This window comes from Streptopelia decaocto (genome assembly GCF_964273445.1).
Source record: "Streptopelia decaocto genome assembly, chromosome: 14".
In the NCBI taxonomy this organism is placed as follows: Eukaryota; Metazoa; Chordata; class Aves; order Columbiformes; family Columbidae; genus Streptopelia; species Streptopelia decaocto.
This window is the reverse complement of record NC_138669.1, coordinates 7500819-7522973: the sequence shown is the minus strand read 5'-3', so window position 1 is coordinate 7522973 and position 22155 is coordinate 7500819. Positions and strand designations below refer to the sequence as shown.

Sequence of the window (22155 nt, the reverse complement as noted above, 5' to 3'; positions counted from 1 at the left end):
CAGCTGCAAAAGTCAGGATGTTCAGTTTTTCTGCTGTGTTTCCAGCTAAAATGTGTTGCTACAGGAGAGCAGGAGCAGCAAGAACTCTGCCTGCACCAGTGGTTTCTAATTTCTTCAGAAGGTTTGCAGAACCACGACAGTCAGATATTATCAGTCACCAACTCGCTGAAGTTACAGTTTGTAGATCTGCAAGAGCAGAGCACAGAAATTAAAACTGTGCTGCGATTTACAATAATGCTGTAAATGGGAAAGTAGCAGCATAGGCAATCCCTTAATTGAGGGACTACACTAAAGATGCACATGAAAAAAAGCTCCCTTGTAATATACATGTGGATTGATATATCATTATAATATATTATATATCATTATCAGTGTTCAAGAAGAGACTGGACAATGTCCTCAGACACATGGTGTGAACTGTTTGCTTGTCCTGTGCAGGGACAGGAGTTGGACTCGACCCTTGTGGGTCCCTCCCAACTCAGGACGTTCTATGTTTTACTGATAAAATTGACTTTATTCCTGTTCTCACCCCACAGAATAATGAGGGGGTTGGAATCGAGAAGGTTTTTTGCAGTATGTATTACTGTCAAATGCATTGCATTAATAATCTAAAAATACCCGGAGAATGCAGATTTGGCAAAACAAGAATTTACACCTTTTTCACACAGTCTTTGTTATTGAAACCACAGCAAAACACCAGATCCTCCTGATTTAGCAGCAGTTGGACAACATTAGAAATGCACTTGGTTGAAGACTTCACCAACTGTCTGTTGTCATGGTAACATCCCAGGTAAAAATAATTTCTTGAATAACTTACAAACAGACAGATGGCATAAAACCGCCTACGCTCCAATTTAAAGGAGATTCAGTAAAAGTGTAAATGCCATTTCTCTAAAGTCCTGCATGTTGAAGAAAGCATATCTCCAAAGTCTTCCTGGTGCTGCCGGTAACTCACCTCAGGAATGAGACAAAAGGGGGATCAGGGATGTTATGGGAAGCAAAAAGATGATCCAGAAGTGGAATCAGCACCCTCCTATGTAGGATTTCCCAAGGGATTACAAAGGTGCCCTGAAATTATGATCCTGCAGGAAACAGGGAAATTAATCCAGCTTCATACCAGGGAACAAAAGCTGTTCTTGTAATTCCTAAAGCCCTGCCCTGCTTGTGCTCTTGCTACGAAATGAAAAATATTACAGACTGCCATCGCATTGCATGTGCAATACATCATCACACATGCAACGTGCAATACATCATCGTGCATGCAACGTGCAATACATCATCGTGCATGCAACGTGCAATACATCATCGCGCATGCAACGTGCAATACATCATCGCACATGCAACGTGCAAGCCAATTTTCAAGGTTTTTTGTTCAACAGAAGTTTTCTGAAGACAGAAAAGCTGTGAAATCAGTAACATCCACACACAAGACAATCCTGTTCACCCTGATGTGAGGTCAACGTGCCGATATATGTGACCGGGAGTAGCACCGTGAGAACGATGTTGGGTCTGAAACTGCCCATAGGCTGAACCACACGGCTCATGAAATCCCACATCTCCCTCTGCCAAGTCACACTCCAATTAAGTCATTTCAACATTTTAACTCGACTCCCTCACTTCTAAAAGTAGGCCGAACTAGAGCTGTTCCTCCTCAAAGGAAACGCGGACAAGGCTACGGCCGAGGTGGGATCACAGGAACAGCCCTGGCTGCGCTCGCATTATTCTTGGGCAGCATCACCAATTCCAATTAAAAACCTGCACTTTCCCCAAAATAGCGAACAGCTTTCTCCTCAAAACGAGCAGATGCTGAAGCACTGTTGTCAGAAAAAGCCAGAGCTTCTTCCAAGTGAAACAGATTGTTCAACATGAACAATTCAAAGGAACGGAGACACCAGGAGAAGGAGCATTAGATCAAAACACACTTTTGCTCCAGATTTACTTGTGCTTAATTTTGCATTTATCTGCTACTTTAACTGAGCTCCTCTCGCTCCCCTCAACTACTTTTCTCAACAGGTGAACGAGAGTAGCATCATTAGAATAGTTATTTTGCTTTTGATAGTTTTGTAGAATCTTTGCCAGTTTTTTAATGCCCCCTCAGTGCACACTGCAAAACAAAACAAAGTTGGGCATCTCTTTAAATTGAAATGACAGTTGATTGAAAATTAAATGACCGGCTTGCATTTTGGTTCTGATAACACTCAACATGGCCATAATGAAAGTGATTATTTCACCCACTGTTAAATTTCCCCCAACCTCAACTCAAGATATTGCTGCACAACCCAGACACAGCGTTGCACTCTTACAAACCTCTACGGGCTGAAGCTCTCATACATTTTCTCTGCTACGCACAAAGCCAGACAGCAGGTCAAGACACAGCGTTCCTTAACAATACAGCCAAACGAGTTTCAGCTGAAGCCTCTCAATTTGTGTGGGTTTTGTTTGGACTTTTTTCTTTATTTTTGGTAGTGGTGGTTTTTGGTCTTTGCTGTTTGTTGGGTTTTTGAGCAAATATTTACCTGAAGTCTACAGGTGTATCACAAAGATATTCCTTTCTATCTCAAAAAAAGTAAAAGCTGTGTAACTAACTTTCCTCTTCAGGAGCCAGATGGAGCTTAATTTGTTTTGGCTCAGGAATCACCAGTTTTAAGTGTCCTGACATAACAACTGAAAGCAACAGCAGGTGCTTTTATTAGATGGTAACGTGTTTATAAAATGCACTATTACTTAAAAAATCAGTTAAAGACACATATCAAGTCAAATTATTCAAGTTAAAGCCGCAAAATGCAGCCGAGTGCTGTAAAAGCTGCTCAGAGCTTGGCTTCTGTAGGGAAAGTTCTCATCACAGTGACCCACACCTGCGGTAAAGCCTCCTGAAACCTACGGTGCAACTTCCAACATGTTCTTCAGCTTCTCTGTCGCCCAAGGAGAAAGGAAAATTGAGTGAAAGCCACTGTGTGGACAGGTATTTCCTCTGAGGAACATTCAGGTAACACTCAAAGCAGCTTAACTGTCTTCTGCAGAGTCCCATGAAACCCTTCAGCAATTCGCAAACACCTCAGTGAATCCATCAAAACACTTCTCAACTCAGACTTAACTCGCGAGTCAGCATGAAGGGGGTTTGTAACATAGGAAGAGAACTGAAAGGAGAGCGGGGGAAAAAAATGAAAATGACATCAAACTTGCTAAATATGTATTGTTTATTAAGGCTTGTATTCTCCTAGAGGAAAAAGTTAATCTGATGCTGTCCATTACCCCTTACAGGCAGGAACAGTCCAGAGACAGAGTTATACGTTCTAGATACAAGTCTAAATGATACAGATTAAACATTATTTAAATTGGAGGTCCTTTTGGAGTAAATAGTATTCAGAAGATACTTGCTAATATAGTAAAAGATCCTCTACGATAAAGACGTGCAGATTCAGTGTGCTAGAGCAGCGGACATGAGCACCATTTCCATGCGTAATTGGAACTCCGGTTGGTGACAGGTTCTCCGACGGTCCCCTCACTCCACAAAAACATGACAGTAAATTCAGTTTCTTAAAACAGGTTTTTTTACTCATCCAACAGAAAAAAAAAAAGAATTAGACATACACACTGTCAATTTTAAACATCTGAGGCATAATCCATCATATTATCCATACTATTAGTTCCTACGTTAAAGCTCAGCATTATTGGTATAAAAACTTTAAATGGCATTAGGATTTGGGGGGTGGGAGGGAGTAATGACAGGAAGGATTAAAAATGATCTGCAATTAACTAATAACACCTGAAAGCTGAAACAGGTTTCAACACATTGTCCAAAACCCCTGCAATGTTGATAGCATCACATTATTATTTAATTAAGCTACAAAAACCGTAAAGCGGAATTATGGCGGAGAGAAAGCGTCTCGCTCACCCTCGGCAGGATATGGTATAACAAATGCACACTGAAGCACTGCTCAACAGAACGTGAGAGGGAAATATTGGCCAGAGAAACAACTTCACTGACAAGTTGATTTTCTACTAGACAGAAAAAACCAACATGGCGCATTAGCAGTTTCAAAAGTGTAATTGTACAGATAAATAAAGAGGCAGAGCAGCTGCACAAAGTGATCAGAGATTTAGTTTTTTCATTTCAAAATTGTGAAGTACAGTATCTTAAAAGTTTTTTAAATGGAGGGAAGAAAACAAACAAACAAAAAATAATAAAAAAATCAGTGTATGGTTTCTTACTTCCACCATGAAGAAAAAAGGCTTGGGAGGAGGAGAAAGGAAGATTTGTCATGTATTCTCCATAATCTGTATATCTGGCTAGGAACATAATTTGTGCCAAAATAAAGTCTTTGGGAAGCATTGACACTTTAGTATGCTCATGTATAGGTCCACATTAGGTTAATAGAACTGTTTACAAACTTAAAAAAAATAAAAACAGACACACTTTTATTAATGATTTCTACAGAATTTTACATAGGAAAAAAAAGATACAAATTAATGCAGATCCACCTGGGCAAAAATAAACTACAATGTACTTAAAGATGAGACAACTTAATTTCCCCTGCACGAGAAGATATATTGGAGCTGAAAGCTTTAGTTTGTCCTGATGCCAGGATACAGCACCAGTATACTTTAATTTTGTTTCTCATAGTCGAATTTAGTATCAGTTCTAGTATATATCAAACTGTATATGTTTATTCTTATTGTTTGTTTCGATTCTGACGTTCCTGCAAAGAGAAAAAAAGTTAAGAAATATTTTAGTCAAACAAACAAGCAAAAAGCTTTTAGTAGTATAACAGCACTAACTTCATCCCAGACAATTACACACTTTATTAAAGCATTACTGCTGCATTTTATAAATATATTGTATATACCTGACAAGCCCAAGGATTTTATAATTTAATATTTAAATGCAACTTCAAGTGGAACAGTCACTTCAAAAGGAACAGATGAAGGTCCCAGTAAGAAAGTTGGGAGTATCAATTCCTAAGCAGAAACAGGACCTGCAATATTCTACGTGCTGGATTATTTTAGCGGCTGCAGAAGCAGCACAACCAAAACAGGAGCAGAAAGGAGATGGTAGATTACTGAACTCCACAAAACCAGGATGATTTTGAAGGATTCAAATGACTTCAGAGTTTAGTCACATCCAATAAAAGCAGGATTTGAGCTCTCTTGAAATATATTCCTCTTTTATACACAACTTATGATGAACTATCAAAGCAAGTCATCTCTTAGGGGCAGAGTATCAGAACATACTAGGTGGTGTATGTTCTTAATGAAAAAGATTTATGGCTGCTGGACTTTTCAAACAAAAGGTGGTTAGAAAGAATCTTAACCTGAATTGTATCAACCCCATTTTCAGGCTTCCAAAAATTAACTGTTCCATCCTACTCCCACGTCTCAGATGGCAAATCCCCTTCGCTGTGCCTCACTCTCCTCCCAGGCTCGCCAGCCCATTCTTTCCCTTTGTCACTTCATAGAACTTTGGTTTTCTGTGTAGTCACCCACTAACCCTCATAATTTCACTTACTTTCAAAAATCAAAGTTTTCCATTCTTCTGGCCTAATCCCACAGAAACAGAAGACAGGCTAATACCTCAGACTTCCACCTAGTACCCAGACAGCATGCTCAGGCTTCATAATTCAGTAAAAAGCACTATTTATTGAGCTATTTATAAGCAGTTCCTCCTACCTTGCTGCTTGCTTTCAGAGGCTAATCTGAGTCTTCCTTTTAAAGTGTCTGAAACCATATAAACTGATGGGGAGGAAACCGATGCAACAGTTCTTTGTGCTCTAGAGCATGGCTGCTTTTTAGAAGCTCTACCTCTCAAATTCTCTTCCTTACTGCAATTTAGCACTACTGCAGGAAAGAACAAGCAGTTTTGTAAGCAACTAACAAAACTTCGCTCATTTTGGTTCTGAAGATCCATCCAGAGCTTTCATAGTTTCTCTTCTCCAGGGGAAATCTCCAATATCTCACAAGGGACTTCCTGTTCCGTACTTCTGTTTCATGACATTAATAAGTATCATCTTCAGACACAGGAAAAATGAGTTTTCACAGGACTTGCAGAAGCTTCCACTTTGGAGACACTCACCCCTGTCAAGTTTCTGTTCCCTTCACCTCAGTCTAAAGCAGCTGTCAATCTTCCTACTAAACTCTACTTGATAAGGTCAGTGGAATGAAAGCATTCACCTACTGACACAAAAATATATTTTCTTTATATCAGGAAACACAATTAGTATTATAAAGTATAATTTTTTTAACTAGTTTTGGAGGAAGTACAATAATCCATCCTTAGAAGTTCTGTGCCAACGAATGTTCACAGAAAGCATCTTTAAAGAAAATAAACACTGCTAGAAAAAAAACATAGCAACTTGAAAATCAATTAAGATGGCACATACGCAAACAACCTTCTGAAAATGTCAATTAGGTCATAAGATACCTTAACTGGCAATAAGATTCTTCAAAAGTTATTGTCATAAGTGGGTTAACTTTGCAAACCAGGAAGGCTTCAAATTCAATAGCACAAACTGCTTGACAATAAGCGTGTGCATAGTCTGCAAAAAAACTTTTCTAGTTGGATTTCTAGAATTAGTCAATGAAGGAGAAAAATATTAATTCTTCAGACAACAGTTTTATAGAATACAACCCGACAAGTAGTATCTTATTTTTCATTCCCTCATTGTTGATCTGCTTTACCACTCTAGCACTATTACCTTCCTTGGTGTATTTCAATTCTCTGTATATCATCCTATTTTCTAAGCTATTTAGAGCAATCTCAGAAATGTTAAATTAGACTCCAGAGTTTATTTTCTGAATGTGTCATACAAGGCAGAGCCTTGGTTTTAAATGAGACAGAAAAATAATGCATTACTTACAAAAACTGAACCTCTTATAAAGCAGTGACCTGGGTGAGAATATTGTATCAGCACTTGAACTCAATGTGGGAAATAGTTGTGTGTATTGGAACAACCCAAAGTTTGATCAGCCCAATCGTAGAACATCAGCTCCCTGAGCTGCTGCAAAGCAAAGGGAGCACAGTGTTCAGTACTGAGCCACTTGGATCTTCCTTTGGCCAGTAAGGTAACTGGTCAAGACTGGAACTCCTATCCCTTCCCCAGTGCCCTCACTCTTTAAATGCACACATTATTCTCCCCTCTAGACTCAGCAGCAAATCATAGGGAGACTCAGCATGGAAAGAAAAACAAAACAAAAAAAAAAAACAAAAAACACCCCACCAAACAATCAGCCCCCCCTCCCCATACACTGTAAACACTGGACAAAAGAACCCAGGCCTTTTGACTTATTCAAGATTCCTACATCAGGGAATACCTCTCTTCAAGACACAGGTTGCATTAAACTTTGAATTGCTAATTGCCTACTGAAGAAATGAAGTGTTGAGGTAAAGACTTTTAGGTTTTAGCTTGTGGAACCCCACAGGGAGTACACAAGAAAAACTGCAAACCTGAAACTCTCCTTCCCTGCTGTGTTGAGGTTACGCTGCGCACAGCGTATCTGACAGCTTGGGAACGCTGAGCTTAAAAGTCCTTAAGATACTGATCTACTTTTCTCTCATAATTTACAGGTACATTCTATGGAGACAGTTTAAAGCAATGCTGTCTGCACTTTTCAATGGTATTAAAACCTTTAAAATGGCAACTTCAATTTAAGCTCCAGGAACATGCATGAAGTCTTTGCTTCAAAAACATTTTGTAGGAAGTGTGAGCTGCATTAAACTAGCCTGTCAAATAACTGCTTTATATTTGAAATGCTATACAAAAAAAGTAACTACACATCCCAACACCTGTTATTTTGTCAGTTCATTACTTCTAGGCTGTTTAATTAGAGAAGGAAATTTTTGAAACGGAGGTCATGGGATGGATAGGGACAGATGTCTCTTGTGGCAGACTGAGAGCCATGAAAGCATATGGAAGTTTTTACTACACTTTCGCTGTTACTGCCCAAATTTCTCTTACTACATATTCACTCAAAACTTCTTTTCAAGAATTAGTAGACAGATTAGACCTGAGAACTGAAAACCTTTATTTACCCAAATAATAATACATGTGACTGTAGCAGCAGAAACGTAGTCTTTCTAGCACTATTGCAATAATTTTATGCAACTCTTTCTTTTCCAGAGACGTCAACTAAACAAACAAGATAAGGTTTCTTGCTCTTAAAGGCGATGTACAAATTTCAAATGCAAGCACAAGTATCCATTTTGATAGCCCAGTTCTAGTAAAACAGTTTTAGAATACCTCATATGTATAAGGCAAAAAAAACTTAAGCGGCAATTATTTGCAAATCTAATTCTGAAACAGAAACTATTTTCTAGTTTATTAACCATTTTAAGATAGAAAATAAATCAAAATCCCAAAACCTGAACATGCCCTTTACCTGCATTACTGCTTAACTTTCTGCTTTGAAATGCATTTAGCTATGAAATTGTCACAGACAAATGAGCATCAGTTTGTTTTTCGTGTTGTTAAACACACACAAAACCATCAAGTTGAGATGCATGAAAAACATTTCGAGTTCCTACTTACATTTTTCCACCATAGCAGCCTTCACATTTCATTTTCCCCATATCTGTGTATAAAATAAATTTTTTAATAAGTTTACCTTCCGCACCACCTCCTCCTCTTCTTGGCGCTTTTCATAATGAGAAAAGTCATCAAAGATGGAGGTCGTGTGCTTGTAAGTAGCAATAATTTTAAGCACTTGTTTTGCTTTTTCTAAGGGCACCTCCTGTGTATCACGGGAGTTTGTAACGGGTTTGTTGTCATTGTTCTCCAGCCTGATGTGTCGGAGCTGGTTGTTGGGCACATCCTTCACAAAGATCCACTTGACATCAAATTTTCCCTTCCACTTGTCCTGAGACCAGACACCTGCACTGGTGCCATAGTCCACAGGTGATTTCATCTCCGCTACTCCACAGAAGTGTCCACTGCCATTGACACTGAACAGCAAGTAGACTGGACCCTTGCTATTCATGGACCGAAAAGCACTGTCCAGGCGTTTGTTGCCATGTTCCGTACTACACCAAATAGAATACTTAATGGAACGATGAATATCATCCTCAGAATAGCTCTTTATTATGAACACACGCCCATTTTTAAGGTTCCATTCAAAATCTTTAGGGTTATAGCTATGAGCAGCTTTCAGTTTTTCAAGAACGGGATGGGACTCGCCAGTTGGAACAGGGTTAGGCTGGGTACTGCCAACTGAGTTGCTGTCGTTACCAGTTCCTCCGCTTTGGCCAAAAGCTACATTTCTGTTGCGAGGAGCTACCCAGCGATTTTGGGGTGGCTGCTGAGGGGTCTGATACTGCGGCTGAGTCAATGGAGGAGGTTGAGTTGGAACAGGTTGAACAATTGGTTGCTGTGGCTGCGGAACAGACTGAGGAGAAGGGATCTGTTGGGGGGCAGGAACTTTTGCCACAGGACCCTTATTATCCCAAGTACCTATGTCCATATTATGCTTTATAGGTGGAGGAGGCAATGCTCCTCCGATTACAGGTCCAGTTTTTGCTTTCATTTTAGGCTGTGGTTTCGCAGGCTTGCTTGCTATAGCAGCCCAAGAGGTTGGTTTAGATACTGGCAAGTTGACATTAGATCCACCATTACCAGAGAGGGCACCTGTCATCCCGGCACTGTTGACAACAGAACCTACTGTTTTCACTGCAGAGGTTGTAACGTCTCCACCAATCTTAAGTCCAACCATTCCCTGTTCAATACTGTTCATTCCAGGAGCTTTATTTAATGTATCATTATGAAATCCTGTTTGTCCATCCACAATGGTACCGCCCAGTGAACTGGGTGGGTAGCTGTAACTACTCCCGTATGCTGAACTTTGAGTCTGCTGTCCTTGGGATCCGCTTGTTCCCCATGCTGAGAAGGCAGGATTTTCAGGGAAAAAGTTAAACCGGTGTTGGTAGATGTTATTTCCCAGGCCCCCAGGCTGTCCAAAAACAGCATCGTGCATAAAATGATGATCTCCGTTACTGAGCTGTCCATAGGTGGTGAGATACGGGATAGGAGGATCTCCCCCTGTAGACCATGGTGCTTCACTGAGAGAATAGGGGAACCCAATAGATGGTGGATAATAACTGGACAGATAAGGATCAGTCATTGATGGATAGCTACTGTTCTGTTAAAGAAAAAAAAAAGGTAACTTTAGATATAAAACCACTCAATATAAACATAGCTACAACACTGTTCATTACCAAATAGAAAGAACAGAGATAATGTAATATAGCTTCTAATTACAGATCTCGGCTCATACTTGAAGAAAGATTCAGAGTTAAAATGCAGTCTTCTGGGCATTTATGATGCAGCCCAGGACTAGTGGCTCACAATGAGGTTAGTACTCGAGATTTTGAAACCACACAAACTTAGTTACATTACTAAGGCTATTTAGTGGCTTCTTCTAGAATTATTTAATCTACTGATACTCCAAAATATTTCAAGGAACTTAGAAAATGATATTTTGTCTCTCACAGAACTAAGGATATTTAGCATTCTAGATCACTACATGGGATAAGTTTTAAACTAAATTGCTTTAACATGACAACCCATAACAGAAAATATGATCACAGTCATCACTAAAGAATTGTTTTGAGGGGCCAACAGTCCCCAACGAGCAAAACATACCTGACGTGGTAAAACATGCAAAGGCTACTTCTGACATAGCGTGTGATCTCACTGTGATCCTAAGACACATGCTGAGTGTTCTATAAGTAGACCTAACAACTACAAACTGAAATTAATCTGATTGGTATACTAGAGACAAACAGACGCAAATATGGCATGTGATATATGCCACCCAAACTGTCTGAGAAAATACCCTGTTCAGCCTTTTGCAGGTGTCTGCTCTTCCCTCAGAAGTAAAGTTACAAATGTGCAAGCCTGTTTCTGACTGTACTTCCAAACAGGCCACCTTTTCCACTTTAGGAAATAAGAGACTGACCAGGTATAAACCAGCAGATTCCCCTCAGAAATTCCAGCTTTTCCTCTCTATTAACCGCTGCTTAGACCAAGCTAAGAAGCCCTCCTTCCACTCTAAATCTTCTGCTGACACCTGATTTTTGAAGTGTTCTGTGTTTCTCATATTCAACAATGCAAAGGAACAAATATTCTAAAATAGGTTTTATTCCTCTTTAAATAAACTTCAAGCATATATATTGCAGACCTTCCAAACTGACATTCTAACTGTAATTACCAGCGAGGGGGAGGGAAGGTCAACATCTCCTGTTAATGAGTCAAACAGCAGCTAGCCTTTCCTTACTCATGGAGAAAGATTATTTTAAGAACAACTAAGATCTCTCTCAAACTGCAAGATTTCAAACCTGAAAAAAAATGCATCTGCAAAATCAGCAGAACTGTTCTAGAGCTTCAGTCATTTTTCCAAAAATCAGATTATTTCACAGCTGATTCAAAAAAATGAAGTAAAAAAGCTCCTTGCTGAAGATAAGCGTAATACCCAGCTGATAGACAGAATCATTTTTACTGCTCAATTTTCAACAACTCCCTTTCGTGACATCCCAAAGCCAGAGTAATTCAATATTCTTACTTTCCAGATACAGAACAGTACCAGAAAATGCCTCCAAGATTTACATTCAGTACTGCAAAGATGCCAACAGCCTAAATCCGATGTTATTGATTCAAAAGAAATTATCTTCGCCACTGTTCACACTCCCTTTATTCACATGCAAATTCTATCATTAACAAGAGTTTCACAATTCACCTATGAGAAGATCCTCTACAATACATTTTCTGAGACTCCCAAACTAAAATAAGCAATATTTAACATATGAAAACATTCTTCTGAAAGACTTTACTTTGAGATTACGATGTGGTGATCTTAAAGTGATAAGAACAATGTAAAAACAAGTGCAGGTGACAGGGAGGAGACATAAATATTTCTTTAGAGAGCTTATGTTCATATACTCTACAGATTTAGAATTTATTAAGACCAAAAAAGAATAAGCTTGGAGAAAGCAGGTGGTTTGTCCTAAAATATTTCTGCCAAAGGATTCTAGACAATTCCTGAGTGTCACCTCCTGTCACACAGCCTGTAAAGTTTCCACAAGGATTCTAACAAGATTACAGGCAAGTTTCAGCAGACATGCTTACAAAACACCCAATCTATTTTGACTGGCTTTATGCCAGGGTGTGTAAAAGAAACCCTGACAGAAGTCCTTCACTGCAGCAGCACATTTATTTCAACAAACTTATCACTGACCTTTCTGCATCACAACAAACAAACCTAACCACATTTTAATTAGGAAGGGATCCCTCCTAGTACTTCTCGCTAAGAATTCCCTGTTACTTATGTTACTTATCTTTTGGTTCTGGATGACGTTACATGGGGGATGCCTTTCTTGCTTTCAGTATAACTTTGTATATGAACACTCAACTCCCTTTGCACTTAAAAGTACTTTTAGTGTGCTTCGTACCACAAAGCTACCACATCTCAAATCTGATCTGTATTAACTACTGCTACTTGGATACTAGAACCTTTACGGAAAGAAAGGAAGGCAGCACAACTTAAGAGCACTTCTCAACACAAGGAAGACAATTACATTTTATTTGATTATATTTCATGCTCAAAACTAATTTCAAAGAGTAATCTGTATTTTTAAAAGATGAAATTAACAAAATATTACCAACCTACATCTGATTTTGATGTCAAACTTATTGTTGTGTCAGCTGGGACTTTATTTTTTTAAGTATTTCTTTAATTTCTTACTTTTTTTTTTAAATATCCAGTTGGTTTCAAATATTTTCTTCTAAGTCACTTATATTTTACATTTATTTTAAAGGGCTCAATAAATCTGACTGAATAACTAGATAAAAACACTTTTTTCAGAAACATGATTGTCTTCAGTACAAAATCTCACAGCCCTAATTAATGCTACTGCCACTTTCCAGTTGAAATTGTAAGACAACCTGCACAATTGTTTCTTGTAGCATGCCAATTTCTTAGTGCAGCACAAATAAATCAGTAAATGGAGCTACACTTTCACATAAGAAAACTTTATTAGAATTACGGAAATTCTAACAGTCGTAGTAATTTTTCTATTTAAACCTAATAACTGGGCTTGCTGGCAGCTAAGACAAATTTCCTAGAATTAATCTGTAATAGATGGTTCTGCATGTTTTCTGTATGAAGTTTAAAGTTCAGTATATTTCACATTAGAAAAACATAACTTTATCATAAGTAATTAAAAATTACATACAAATGTGATGAAGTGGAATTTCAAAAAAAATTAGAGAAAGGTAAAAACCACAATTTCTTTCAAAACTAATTCTGCATTAAAAAGGAGAATTTTACGTCATTTTTTTTCCCACAAATTCCCTGCTTTCATGGCTGCTACAGCACATTAATTCCAGAGAACAGGGAATGTTCCCCATTACATCATTTTAACTTCATAAAAGCCTGGAGAACACATCTGTGCTGCAGCAGCTTAGCTGGGGAGCTGGTACTCACAGAGCTCAGAGTTCACCTTGTCAGAGACTTGTCCCAGCTTCCACAGCGGTGCCTGCATAGCTCACCTATATCTATATTGTGCTAAAGTTTGTAATCTTCTTAAAAGCTGTCACAATCCAAAACTTGTAACACAGTTCCATCCATCTGCCTAACAAAAATGTTTAATACATCTTGAAGATCCCTGATACACACTGCAGGAATTGATACTGTTTGCTCTGGTGTTTATGGTCAAGATTGAATCACAGTTTCCACATATGAAACAGAACAGCACATCATGTGCTACTTTTTTTTAGCATATAGAATAATTTTCTTTTGCAAGCAAGTTCAGTGATGTCACCACTGGCATCTATCAGCTTCAGGTTGAATTATAAATTTTCCTTTTAAAACATAACACTTTGCCTTTCTGCCCAGAAATAATAACGTACCTCCGGTCAGTCTCTCTGAAACCGCAAAAGAAAACTTGCAGCATCTCCACTTTCTATACAATTTTTTCACTTTAAAGATTTGAATGTAAGGCCAAAGTTTACTTCAATTACAAGGTATTTTAAATTATCGTGGTATTTAAGTCATGGATGTTGATTTAACATACATTATAATGAATTGGATTATATTGAGTTTACATTACAGTACCTTGCTCTTAAAATAACACATCTTTAATTGTTAAGACACGTCAGAAGACTTGAAAGAACAACAATACTTGCTGAAGTGTAAAAAAGCAATTGGGACAACTCTACAAGCTACCTAGAAAGCATCAAAACCAATTTCAACTACACTCATTTCTAGGATTATACAAATTATACACATTAGGAGGGATCATAAGCAGAACCTTCAGACTCTCACACTCAACTCATCTCCCAAAGAACTCTAAGATCAAATAGTCTGTCACAGTCCAACCGTATCAATAACCTGCAATTTGAGGAGCAATCAGCAGACACTAGTTGGAGCATTAACTTCATTTTCACTTGTGGCCATCTGGATATGCAGAGTAATATTAGCTTTGTGAGCACAAATGCTAGTTGTATTACCAAGTAACACAATATGCCAGTCATTTCTTTTTCCATTTCTATTTAAGGAATTTGCTCCCTCAACACAATCCTATGAATCGAGTGCCAACAGCATGCCTGAGAAAAAACCTCAGTTAAAAATATACCAACCTGATTTGACTGCCCAGAAAGGTAAGGTTCAAAATCGTTGTCATGAACTGTATCCTTCTGATGTAACGAACCATTTTGTACTAAAAGAAAAAGGTTACAACATATTATAACACTGCTCAGTAGCACTTCAGTAAAGTTTTCTACCTATTTTATGAAAATTCGTATTTCTTTTTTTCACAGACTGCAGACTCATAAAAACATCAAGAGATGACATCTTTCCCCAAAACTGTTTCTCTTTATATTATTGTTTATAAAACTAAAATTTAGTAAAGTAAAAAAATAAATTATGGACAAGGATTTTGTGAAAAATATTGGGAAACAACATCTATTGTTCTGGTCTATAATTAGAACTCTGAGAAACTAATTCACAGTTCTCCTCCCAGCACGTTATTCACTGCTTGCTTAATTTAAGTTGGCTAAAATAAGATGAGGTGAGGTTACATTTAATTATGAAATAATGACTGCTAAGTGCCTTGATACCCTGATATCTTCAGGAAAATCTAAGTCTTAAATTTCTCAGGTGTAAAACAGAGATATCTGCCACAATCAAAGGCCCACTTAAGCCTGAATTAGTGTGAAAAGCATTCAAACCCCACTACGGAAAGATACATAAACCTAAAGCTGTTATTAAGTCACTTCAAATAATTTCTGTTGTTTGCTTTAAATTTAAGAAAACAAGGTCAAATGCATTATGTGATAGGTAAATAAAGCAACTACTTCATAGAACAGCTAAACTAAAAGTAACACTATACCAAACAGGACACCCAGCAAACAAGTATGGGAATTTAGCAGAATATTTCTGCAAAGTTTGGCAGGGAGAGTGGAGGTAAAAGAGTATTTACAAACACAGGACACAGTCTGAAACTTTCTCTAAGTAGCTGGATTTTTAAGGCAGGTTGGATATATTAAAAAGCATTTATTAGTTAAAAAAATATTGCTAGTTTCTAAGTCTAAACAGTTACACATTTATTAACAAACACAGTAATAATAAAGGTATTTTCTCAGGTAACCTGTTATTAAATTTAATTTCAAAAGAAGCACAGGACTGATCATAAAAAGCTTATTATCTCATCTGAAGTTAACTAATTTCATTTTAAAATTTCTTAAATAATTGTTTGTAGGCTTATATGTAACATCTAGTAGATATATCAGTCAACAGATCAGTAACACAACTGTAATCATATGGCAAGACACCATGCAAAACTGTGTAAAAATGTATATTGAATAGGCATATCCCTGTGACTTTATGCATAAATTTGCTTTATTTAAAGGATATGAAGAGCATTATTGTGTTCAATACTAACACATAATCCTTCCAACTGTAAACTCAGCAACATTAAGTAGGATGCAAGCAAGCTCGTATGAGTAACAGTTTGTTATTTTTGAAACAAAGCATAACTTCCTTTGTTCCAGATTTTATCTATAGGGATTAAGAGCAATATCTTTCTGCTCACCTACAAGTACCTGCATAATTCATCTGTTACAGTAACAATTTAAACGACCAGATCTCAGCATGAACCTCACCTTTATTATCCTGTCCTTTCAGCCTCTGGGAAGCCACGGCACACGATTGGGTGAAGGAAAAGAAGAGAAAATGAAAAAAAGTTAATTTTAGAAAAACCTCTAATTTGTCACAGCAAAGCACACAGCTTTTAAGGAGGGATAAGAGGCTGAAAAAAATGGCTAACAGCACATTAGGGTTTGTTTGAACTGCGGTTGAGAAGAGTGTTTCACCCATCTCTCAGCGCTGGCCTGCCTCAGAAATGGCCACGGCTCTCGAAAGGCAAGAGGAACGTTCTGCGCTCACAGGGGGGGAGTGAACGAGTAAGAGAAAGGTGCAAAGAAGCTGGGAGGGAAAGGAAAAGCCTCTCCCGGGCCAGATGCAGGCACCGGCCTGCAAAGGAAACCCCCCGCCCGCGGCGGGGAGGAGGAAGGCCGCCCCGCGCCGCGCTCCGCCGCTTACCTGAGGGTCAACGCTTGTGGCCGACATAATTCATGTACGGGGTCCCCGTGGTTCAGCGGAGGGAGCCGAGGGAGAAGGCAGAGCCGCTGAGCGCGGCGCGGAGCTGCGGGGCCCGGCGGAGGAGCGGCGGGGCCTCTCCCCTCAGGCGGCGGCCGGGGCGGGGAAGGGGCCGGGGCCGAGGGGGAGGGAAAGGGGCCGCTGGCGCGCGCGCTCGGCGTCTCCTCAGAGGGGCCCAGGGGACGGTCAGGCCGGCTCCGCACCGCGCCGCGCCTCACCCTGCCGGCCTCGTCTCTTCACATACCCCCACCCCGCCCGGGGCTGCTCCGCCCGGGCCTCCCCGCCGCCGTCGGGCCGCAACCGAGGGGATGGAGCCGGAGCCTCCAACTCCAATGGCGGCGGGCGCCGGGCTGCGGTGACGTCAGCGCCGAGAACGCGCGGGGCACGCCGGGAAGGGGCATGCGCGGGCGGCGGGGCCGAGCGCGGCCTGCAGGGTTTCCGCTCCTTCTCCCGCTCCTTTTCCTCCGTCTCCTCCCCTCATTGCGGCCATGTACGAGCTCCTCGGCCCGCGGGCTCACCCAAGGCGCTGAGCGGGGCCGGTCTGCCCTCACAGCCGCCCCTCAGGCGTTGCGGATCCGGCCCCTGGGCCAGTAGGAGCTGCAGCGCGGATCCTCTGGTCCCCGCCAGCCTGGCTGAAGCTCTACTCGCCATGGTTTCTTATCCGGTTAATTAATTTTCTTTTTTCCTTCAAGAACCTGGGTGAAATCTTGGCCCTGTTAACAACAGCGGTTGAGGGAGCTGGGGCTGTTCAGCCTGGAGAAAAGGAGGCTGAGGGGAGACCTTATCACTGCCTACAACTGCCTGAAAAGAGTTTGGAGCATGGAGGGTGTTGGTCTCTTCTCCCAAGTAACAAGTGATGGGACGAGAGGAAACGGCTTCAGGTTGTGCCAGGGGGGGTTTAGATTGGATGTTTGGAAAAAATTCTTCCTGGAAAGGGCTGTTGGGCATTGGAACAGGCTGCCCAGGGCAGTGGTGGAGTCACCATCCCTGAAGGGGTTAAAAAGGCATTTAGATGAGATTCTTAGGGTCATGGGTTAGTGCACTTCAGGTGGAAGATGCTGCAGTATTTTGTAATAATTCAGTGCTGCTTTATGCCCAAGTTGAATCTCTGTAATTTTTAGGCAGGCCTGCTTTAAAGAGAAATCAGATTAAATGAAAGCAATGCCCTTTTATTTCAGCTATTTGAGTTCTACCTCGTTAATGATTGTGGGTTGGTTTTTTTTTGTTGTTTTCCTCTAAATGTGTGAAACATCTAATGACCCCAACTGTTGCTACTTCTTAATAGTTTTTAGGTCCTCCTTAGACTCCTTTAGTAAAGGTAAAGTTTGTAGGTACCACACAGAACAAAAGGGCAGTTTCTGTGCTCCTTGATGTCCTGTAGTTTATGATATATTATATATTCTGATTACAGAAACTTGTATAACAATCTACCACAAATGTGTTTGAGTTCTGATGACCAAATTGTAAATGTTTTTGTCATGAAACTGAAATCAACTTTGTTTTGCTTTCTTATTACTTGTGTTATGGTAACACTCAGAGGCTTCACTGTCCTGCTGATTAACAAGCGTAGTAAATGATAGTTCACTCTGTGCAGTGAGAGAAATAAAGGGTTTTTTTGAGAGAAAGACAAAACCAGGCCTTCAACGTACATATAATATATTGTGTTACTGCCTGCAGTAATAACTTGAGGTCACACCTTGTGTGACGCTCATATCCAGTCCCATTGCTACGTTCACACGGAGCTGGAGCTCTGACCCCAGTAGTGAAGACTCTGCCACACCAGACACTAGTTCCAGAAGTTGCAAAGTCTTATTTGGAACTTCTCCATTGTCAATTTTGGGGGTAAAAATGGCAAATTTTAGCCCTCATGAAAGATGGTAAACAATGCAATCATCCTTTCAATGCAGTTAAAATCAGAGTCTCCTCTGTGTTTACATGTTTGGAAATTGTTACTTTGTATTTATTATTCTAATAAAACATCTGAAATGAATGGTCCACTTTCTTCTGTCCTTTTTCTGATTAGTCATCCAGAGATAAGGAAAAAGGCATTTTTGCATCAATCCTCAACACATGGAGATGCTTCTAGTTCTTTCTTTGGCTTGGGTAGCAGGTAAAAATGAGGATGTTTTGTCTTAATTCTGTTTGCCATATAGTATAGCTATGGGCAAAGCAAGTTTGGGCTCTTGAGAGTTCCTGGAAGAGCTGGAAGGGTGATTTACAGAATAGGGCTTCAAAAATTAATGAGACAAAAGTGAGCGGCACAGCTGGAGAGCGGAACAGCTGGAAGGGAGAGGGGAAAGCTCGTCTGGGTACTGGGGTGACAGGCCCTGCTCCAGCCCATGTGATTGGGGATGTTCACTAGTCTTGATATAGAAACGATGTGACTATGAATCATCCCAACCATGAGTGTGTGTGGGCAGAACGTTAGAGCTGGGTTTGCTTCAGCACCCCAAAGTACAGGGGACAATAGCTATTAGGCTGTACCTGTTATTTGAGATTCAAAGACAGAGCATGTCAGGTGCTTATTCATATATATATATATATATATATATATATATATATATATATGTGCCTAAATCCATGTTTGTGGGAGCACTTTTTTCTTTTACATTAGGAAAACGTGAGTTATTCCTTCTTCATGGTAACTTTAAGAATGATCTTGTCTTTCCATTGAGAAGCACACAATCTTCTAGAAACAAAACCAGTATGACAAGAAGTCTTAGTTGAAATATATTAATTAAGAGGCAGTATTCAGAATTATATAAACTCAGGATATTCTTGGAGAGTCAAAGTGTAACTGAGGGGGTAACACAGGTATTCGCTTTTGGCTTTGTTGGGAGAACATGGTGGTATGTTCTTCTAGTCTAAGAAAAAGTTACGGATACCTTTTTCTTCCTTTGCCAACAGTCTCTGAAATCTCAGAAGTGTTAATGCGTATATTATAGAACACTTTTTTCCCCTCCCCCAAATTTAAATTTTACAGGGATTTTTTGCAGGCCCATCTGCTATGGGCATAGGGGTAAAATCAAACATTGCCATGCAGGAATCATCTCCCTCCTGCACCCTTGCAGAATGTAATCAAAGCAAGGATCATCCAATCGTAATTTCCATCATTTTAGGGTGAAAAATAAAAGCAGACACACAGAGAAATAGTGTTGGTTCTTCTCTTCATGCCGCTGGCACATCGTGAAAACATGAGAAGCGAAATAATGCAAGGAGCGTGGCCTGTGAACGCATCTCGTCTGACATCGTTGTCACATGTGCTGTTCTTCATGAGACAACTTCACCCACAAGCTGTAGCAAGGAGCTCAACGGAGCAAAGACCCATCACAAGGACCCTCCCGTGTCTCCCTCTTGGTCTTCATTATCCACAGCTCTTCCTTGTTGCTGTCATGTAGTTTTCATTAAATTGTAAGGCCAGTTTCTTTGCTGAATTATTAGAATACAGTCACCTGTTTTTCACTTCAGCTTTTTGCAGTGTCCTTCAGATTGGTCTATTGTCTTTCTTCTTCATCTTTCTATCTTGCTATTGATTATTGATACAGGGACAAAATAAACCTATTCCAAGTCAATTTGCATGGAGAAAGAACAGATGATCGCTAGTGTCAATAACTGAAGAACAGATCTTTCTGCCTGTTGTCCAAGCAATATTCAGACAGGTAGGCACATCGCTGCAATAAAAATGTGTTCCAAACTATAGCAGAATTGTGAAATCAGGTGTTCCATGTTTCTCGATGGCTGATTTTCCACCAATTAAAAAGTAGGATGAGCTCCATTAACATCATGACAATGCCTGACAAATCCTTCCTTAAAGGTAATTAATGGCTGAATGCTGGAACGTACATTAGTCACAAGTCGATAGGAATCTCTTCCGAAGAGCTGCTAGTTATATTTATGAACAATTTGAAGTAGCGATGTCACCCGGTTCACGTGAGGTCACGTCTCCTGGTCCTGTTCCTCCTGCCAGGCTTTGTGCAGGGGGAGAAAACAGAGCACGAGCGTGAGGCTCCACCTCAGAACTGGGAGGAATCACGAAATTATCTGAATCAGTGAGAGGGGGAGGCTGGAGCAGAGAGGGAAAAGAAACACAACTGATCTCTGGGGAAACCAACCAGATCCAACTCAGAAAAGAAGGAAGAAAATGAATATAATTCATGTTTTCCATGCTCGCTGTAGGAATTGTACATAGCCATCCAGTTCTCTCCATCACATTCATCTGCAGAAAACTGAAAAAGGGTTCATTCAATTTGGGGCAGCATTGATTTTTTTACATATATTTTTTAAGTATTCAGAACATTGTGGGAAACACACAAACAAAAAAACCCAAACCAAAATGAAACAAAAAAACTTCAACAAATAGTGGGTGTGGTTTAGTTTTGTTCCTTTTTTTTCCCCTCCATGGTGTTTCATGTTCACTGGCAAAAGCAAAGGGGGGTAGAAAACCAAATAAAGAGAAAAAAAGACCTTTGAATAAGAAACTCATTTTTTTTTCAGCTCTAAAAGGCATTCAGAAACATAAAAAATAAACTGCCAGAATCAGTCAAAAGTTTGTAAATTAACTTATAATTAACTGCCTTTCAGCTGGCCCCTCCGAGCCTTTATACAGCTTTTCTCTTTTTAACAGTCACAAGTGGAATTTGGTCTTGGCAATGCTTTAACCTTGACAACAAGCTGTGGGGCAGCAGCACTACCCAGCAGATTGTAAAAGGTGATGCCTACGAGCCAGCAGAGTCCCAAACAGCCTCTGGAGCAGCCGTTTGGTTAACTCTGTGTCTTTTATTTTTTAGGATATGTTCTTCAAGAAATTAATATAGGCTTATAAAGAACAGGACTGGTGGAGCAGAAGATAATGTGCAATTGCATATGTATTCGTTACAGACAAAAAAGCCCCAAAACAAAACAAAAACCCCACAACTAAACAAAAACCAACCAACAAACAAAAAAAACGCCAAACCCAAACAGAATTTGTACATAAGCACTGCCCTCTACTGCTTAGGGATTTTCATTAATGCATATTTAATTAAAAAAAAATAAAAGCTGGAAGGTGTTTGAATGTAATTTTGTATCTTTCCCTGGTGACTTTCACTTACAAAGATGAAATCAGGGCTGTTTAACCAATGGAGAATTTGAGCACAAAATGAACCAATTGGGGCAAAACGAGCGTTAGGAATGGGCTCCGTGTCAGGTGGGGCCACTCACAGCCTGGAGGGTTCCTGCTGCTTTAGGGAAGGTCTCTGAGCATCTTGTAGGGTTGGGAGAGTCTTAGTTCTTGGAAGTGTTCAGGTTTTTTTTAAGCATTTTGCAGGTAAATTTCTCTCTCTGCTTTTATATATTTATTTTTTAATTGTGCTGCTCATGTGGAATTGTTGCTATTAGCTGTTGCTATTGCTTTGGAAGTGTATTACTGTGTAGGTGTAAGTAGTGGGTTGTGGGAGAATATTGGCTTTTAGTGGTGGTGTAACTATTGACAATACCAATTTTAAAATTGAGAGCTTTTTAGCTTTGTTACCTGGG

At 39.8% G+C, this 22155-nt stretch overlaps 1 protein-coding gene across 4 annotated transcripts; it reads right to left on the bottom strand.

Annotated features, from left to right (window-relative positions):
• Positions 1-3179: 3179 nt before the first annotated feature.
• YTHDF1 (YTH N6-methyladenosine RNA binding protein F1) lies at positions 3180-17009 on the bottom strand. 4 transcript variants are annotated; one of them, XM_082065185.1, is made up of 5 exons: positions 16585-17008; positions 16146-16170; positions 14622-14701; positions 8599-10125; positions 3180-4700 (listed from the first exon to the last, which is right to left on the bottom strand). In XM_082065185.1, exons 1-5 carry the CDS (start codon positions 16609-16611, stop codon positions 4674-4676), a joined length of 1686 nt encoding a protein of 561 aa, XP_081921311.1. In that variant the 5' UTR covers positions 16612-17008; the 3' UTR covers positions 3180-4673. The 4 variants fall into 4 exon arrangements, with proteins under 4 accessions (XP_081921311.1, XP_081921312.1, XP_081921313.1 ...); XM_082065184.1 differs by lacking the exon at positions 3180-4700 and having other exon boundaries at positions 8001-10125; positions 16585-17009; XM_082065186.1 differs by lacking the exons at positions 14622-14701; positions 16146-16170; positions 16585-17008 and adding an exon at positions 13484-13688.
• Between the last annotated feature and the right edge of the window lie 5146 nt (positions 17010-22155).